The sequence below is a fragment of the Haliaeetus leucocephalus genome, unplaced genomic scaffold, assembly GCF_000737465.1.
Source record: "Haliaeetus leucocephalus isolate CR32 unplaced genomic scaffold, Haliaeetus_leucocephalus-4.0 Scaffold195, whole genome shotgun sequence".
Lineage (NCBI taxonomy): Eukaryota > Metazoa > Chordata > Aves > Accipitriformes > Accipitridae > Haliaeetus > Haliaeetus leucocephalus.
The window spans coordinates 6,787,053-6,792,520 of NW_010972631.1; the positions used below are offsets into that span (position 1 = coordinate 6,787,053).

General features: G+C 43.2%; 1 protein-coding gene across 1 annotated transcript; it reads left to right on the plus strand.

Annotated features, from left to right (window-relative positions):
- Window positions 1-132: 132 nt before the first annotated feature.
- Window positions 133-4,188, plus strand: LOC104830676 (cytochrome c oxidase subunit 7A2, mitochondrial). Its single transcript, XM_010565773.1, has 4 exons — window positions 133-228; window positions 1,416-1,505; window positions 3,005-3,089; window positions 3,968-4,188. The coding sequence occupies exons 1-4, from the start codon at window positions 211-213 to the stop codon at window positions 4,024-4,026; spliced, it is 252 nt and encodes an 83-aa protein (XP_010564075.1). The 5' UTR covers window positions 133-210; the 3' UTR covers window positions 4,027-4,188.
- The last annotated feature ends 1,280 nt before the right edge of the window (window positions 4,189-5,468 follow it).

Consider the following 5,468-nt stretch of genomic DNA (forward strand, 5'->3'; position numbering starts at 1 on the left):
CCCCCGCCGCCATTTTCTCCGCCCCCCCGCCGCCATCTTCTCCCCTCCCCCGCCGGGAGGACTGACGCGGCTGGCGGGGCGGGGCGGCGCTGTAGGCTTTGCGGCGGCGCTCTGGGCGGCTGCCTCTGTGGTACCGTGGGTGGAGGGGGGAGCTGCTTCCGCTTCCGCTGCCCTTGTTGCCGGCGGGAGGTGAGGGGACCAAGAGCCGAGATGTGGCGGAACCTGCTGGTGAGGCTGCCGGGCCGGGCCGGGGAGGGGAGGGGAGAGGAGCCCGCCACCGCTGTGTCAGCCCGCCGCGGGGCTGCCGAGCCGGGCGGGGGTCTCTCAGGGGCTGTCGGTGCCCGGCCGGGCTGCGGCACTCGGCCGCCCGGTGACTCCCTGCAGGCCGCGCTAACGGCGGGTGCTGCTAAAGGGGCTGAGGGTAGGTGGGGTGTGTGGGGACACACACACACACACACGACAGTGTTACATTTCAGGTCCTGGCCCACTCGCTCCACCTAGTGCTGAGCGTTAGGTACTTGAAGGGGTGGGAGCTGAGCCCGTCTGTGAGGAGATAAATTTTATAGCGTGTTTTTTTTGGGGTGGGTGAGGGGAGGGGGTGTGGGGTTCTGTTACTTGCAGCTTGCGTCATCTGGATGTTTGCTCCCGTGGCTGCGTTTTTAGCGGTGTTAATTCTGGGGGAGAGGATCAATGTTATCAGTGTTGCTTGAAGGAGACTGCTGGCAGCTTAGAGGTACGGCTGGTTCTTTGCTCTGAGATTTGGCGTGTCAGCGAAGGCAGACTTGGAGGCATCGGAAGAATTGTAGATCATTGGTTTTGGTGGCCTGACCGGTGCTAAGGAGCACCCGTATGATCTGACTATGGAAACAGATCCTAGCTTAGGACACAGCAGGGTGTCTTTAAACTCGGGGGGTGGAGGGGTGCCTTCTTCAGCCCTGTGAAGTTCCTGTGCTGGTGGCTAGCAGGTGAACTGCAGCTATGGCAGAAGATCCTTGTCTGCACAAGTATGTTTGTCTTAAATATTATTGTCCCCATTGCTAGAGCCAGACACGGCGAATGGTGACTAAAACTGAGATCTAAAGGGGCAGAGGTCAAGATTTCCCCCCAAAGGATGCTAGTTGTGAAGGTTACGCTGCAGATCTGTAAATCTGTTGTATCTTAACTGAAAGTAATTTTCCTGAGTTTTTCCTTTTCAGGTAACCAGTCAGTCAGTATTTTACATAGTCTGTTGAAAGATTGACTGAATTCAAAACCAGTGGGCTTTGGTGAACTTTTGTTTGTTTGTTTTTTAAAGACTTTCCTTTCTTCCTGTACCTTCCACTTCTATCTTACTTATAAAAGAAACTATTTCTACCCAGTGTGGATATAGCTGAAAAATGTCAACTTTTTAAAACACTGTTTATCTTTTATTTCAGGGTCTTCGCCAAATTTCCCAGAGGACCATAAGCACTGCTTCACGCAGGCAATTTGAAAATAGAGTTCATGAGAAGCAGAAGCTTTTTCAGGTATTGAGTGAGCACTGACAGTAGAATGATGTTAGTAGAGTAACAAGGTTTTAGTAGATCACAACTGCATACATTTTGTTTCTAAAGAACTGGTGAAAGTCCTCTTTACATCTGAGGTGAGCCCTTGAAATCAGTTGTATGACTACAGTGTTTGAAATCGGCAGTTATTTTCTACAGAGATTAAGAGTGTTTGTACCTGCATACTTGACTTGCTGACTCTTTAGGGGTTTCTTTTACCCTGTGAAAAGATTTGTACCTGAGTTTCTTATGAGTAGTAGATACTGTACAAAGATAAAGTACTCTGAAATGAGATGAGATGAGATTGGGGAGTATGTCCTAAGAACAAATAGAGAAAAACAGCAAGTGAGAGGTCAGAAGTACAGTGAACAGTTAAACCTGCAATCTTACAGTTATATTCATAGCTCATAGATGAGCCCCATAATTCTTAAGGAGGATATGATATTATTGTACTTCTCAGTTATGAAAACAGTAAAGGTCTTAAGGGATTGGATTCACTCCTAGAACATTATTGAATCTTTAAAAATAATTTCTGAATTACTCTCTTCCTGATTGATAGGGCCACCTAGTGAGAACTAGTGGTTCTTCAAATGCCAAAGCAGTGGATACTCGAGAACATACTCCCAACTGTGAGCCATAACCTGGAGCAGTAGCTTCATACTGAGGATAGATTAGCCTGGGCTTCAGTGATGTGAAAGGGAAAAAGTATATTAGAAGCCCCAGTTTAATAGTGTTTGTGTCTTGTTGCTTTCATTTCCCCTGAAAGAGAAAGCCAGTCTTGTTGGGACACTGCTCAAGGAGGGCAGTGTTCATTGCGAGCCAAGGGGAAGTGGGATGTTGGTGATGGGTGAGGTCAGAGGTTTTGTTTCTGCTGGTGGAGATCCCTAGGCGTATCTCTTCTTCCTCCCATTCCTTTCTTGTGGGGCAGCAAGTTAAGCTGGGCTGGGTTGCAGGTCACCAGCACTGGAGGCCAGCTTGAATTCCAGAGCAGCGTGAACTTGCTGACAAGGGTAAAGATCATGTGGGTCTGGTGTCTAGGAGTTTTACTTCAGGTGGAGCAAAACAACTTCCTGTACGACACCAGCTGGCAGTAGGGGCTCCTCCCCTTGTCGCTCCCTATAGCAGGGATTGACTGTGCTGGAGATGATGGGAAGTTTCTAGGGATGGTAGTTATATCCTGTACAGCCGAGGGGGCTGGCAACTGGCATCAGAAGTGCTTAGGCATCTGCCAGTCACTGCTTTAGAAATGAATGTGCACATCATTTACTGTACTTCCCTAGTATATCACCTGATACCCTAGTATCGCCTGATACCAGAGTGAAAGCTTGAAAAAGTGGAATCTAAATAAGGTTCAGTATCTTTTGGAAGTTGGGGAGATAGTTTGGGGAAGTAATTCTTGTTCTGTGTAATTCTAGTTAGATTAACACAATATTGCAAGGACTGTATTTAAATAGTTTCTTTTTGTCACTTGTTTCCATTAGGAGGATAATGGCATCCCGGTGCATCTTAAAGGTGGTTTAATGGATGCTCTGTTGTATAGAGTCACCATGGGTCTTACGGTTTTTGGTAAGGCTAATACTAAAATATTTATGCTTTGGTACGATTTCCAGTGTGCTAATATTAAAATACTTTTTCTTTTCTACAATCTCCAACATGACTGGTGTTTCCTCTGTAAATTAGTTATGCAGTTCCTTTAGTCTGTTCTTTAGAACATCCAAAATGCACATAGAGTGGGGGAAAAACCCCCACATTTGGACATACTATATATTTATTTGTGCTTTCTCAAATTTAGCTTTTCAGATGGCTTTTTTTGCCCTGACTAATTGTACTATGGGCTGAAGACTCGTTCAGAATTCATGTATGATGTGAGAGAAAACTAGAACTACTTAGAAAGCTTACTCTGAAAAGGATTAAAATGTAATTATAGCACATACATATATCAGTTTTCTCACTAGCCTGACTCCTTTTAGTGCTAGGTGATACTTGCTGTGCTGAGGTTTCACGTACTGTAAAATCTAGCAGAGTGTATCCAAGCTTCATGATACTGTATATGTTTAACCTTTACGTTGCTTTTTACATAATTTTGTAATAGCCTCTAATTTAAATATGTTGATCTAACAGATTTTCAGTTCAGTTACTTTAAGAATGAGTAACCATTAATTTATGATCGTCTGTGTAGGTTCTACAAACATGCCTCTCCCCTTTTTTTTTCCTGTTTCTGTATTTTTATGCAGGCTATGGAGAGGTATTTTAGGATTTTTTTCCCTAAAATATGAATTGCCAAATAAAAAAAATCATTGAGATGTGGCTATGTAAATGTGTTATGTCTGAATTGCAACTGCTTATTGTCAATATTTCTCCTGGAATGAACTGGGAAAGGCAAGCGGACTTGAAAGGAGTTCTGTTTACCATTCTGAAAACTTCTTTTCTGTCTGTTAATTCAGGAACAGCCTATGTTGTTTACAAGCTGCTTGTCGTTTCAATGCCCAAGAAGCAGAATTGATTCCAGTTCAAGACGCCTCAGTGACTAGCATCTCTTCGTCCAATTCCATGTGACTCCAACGGCAGCTTATACTTATTATAAGCAGCTAGCTTAATGCTTGGAATAATGATTTAATTGTAACATGTTAACTGCAATCAATAAAGCAGTTTTTACGTTGTGTTGTGGTCTGTACTGTATCATGTGCTCTACGTTAGAGTACCTTTACTTCCAGTAAATGTATATTGAGTTGATTAATATGCAGATCTTTGAACTTTGAGCCTCTTTTCTTTGTATGTGGTTTATGTTAGTACTTCAAAGGTGAGTTAAATGCCCTGAATCCCTATGGGAAAGTGATAACTCGTCTTTATTATAGGAATTTCCTCTTCCTGCTTTAGTAGAGCAAGTTAATCTTGTAATAAATTATTAGGATTAGATTAAAACTGTGTGGAGATGAATGTTGAGGACTTGATGGTTATGCTGTATCTTTGCTGTCAACTGCTGGAAGTTGACTATAATACATCTGGAATTGGAGGAATCTGGTTCCTGATCGCCATCCAAAGGTGACAGGTTTTACTATGTAGAAGGGGTAACACTGTCCTCTGCAGCTTCAGGGGCTTAGAAGTAGTCTCAGTTGAACTCAGCACCTTCATCTAATAGATTTTTTTTCCCGTGGCTTTTCTCTGCTACAGCTTAATGGAACATCATATTTCCTGAAAAGAATGAAAATTTCTAAGCATGCAAATATGATTAGCAAGTGATCGTGTATTTATCTTGCTGCCCATGAAATCAACATATATATGTTAATCATGATTAAGACTTGGTGATCTTCCAACATTGCCTCCTGTTTCAGGTGGCTAAAGCCAGCTTGTTCTGAGTTATTAGGATAAATAAAGCGATCAGTTCTTTAGCATAAAATAAGGAAAAAAGTTTATTGGAGAATTTGAGCATGTTCTAGAGCAAATAGTAAAGTGGAGGAGGGGCACAGTAAGTGTTAACGCTAACTGTACTAGTGCAGTGCTAGAATTTCTCTACTAATTGAAAAGGTTACAGTGTTAAATGGACATACTCTGACAGTTGACTGCTAATTTGATCTAGGCTGAACTGGACCCTGTTAAGCCAGAAATACTGAAGATACTAGAGGCAGTGCTTATAAAAGCTTCAGATTCCTACTAATTTTTGTCAGTTTTTAACAGTCTTTAGGAAGAATTTCTCCAGCACACTCTAAGCTCGAGGACAGGCGAAATGCATAGAGACTGCCTTCTGTCTCTACAAATTGTACTCTTCTGTAGTTTGAAAATAGGACTGCCCCATGTCTGTAGGGTGAGTGCAGATCTAGTTCAGAAGTACACGCCAGGTTAAGTGGATTAGGTTTCAAACACTTGTAGGATAATTCGAGTTGGGAGGGACCTCTGAAGGTCAATTGGTCGAATTTTCTGCTTAGAGCGGTGCCATTGCAGAGCTAC

Excerpts from the sequence above, each read along its gene's own strand:
- LOC104830676 (XM_010565773.1), top strand. Across the intron at positions 1,506-3,004 it reads AGAAGCAGAAGCTTTTTCAG|GAGGATAATGGCATCCCGGT; the intron begins GTATTGAGTGAG and ends TGTTTCCATTAG. Across the intron at positions 3,090-3,967 it reads CATGGGTCTTACGGTTTTTG|GAACAGCCTATGTTGTTTAC; the intron begins GTAAGGCTAATA and ends CTGTTAATTCAG.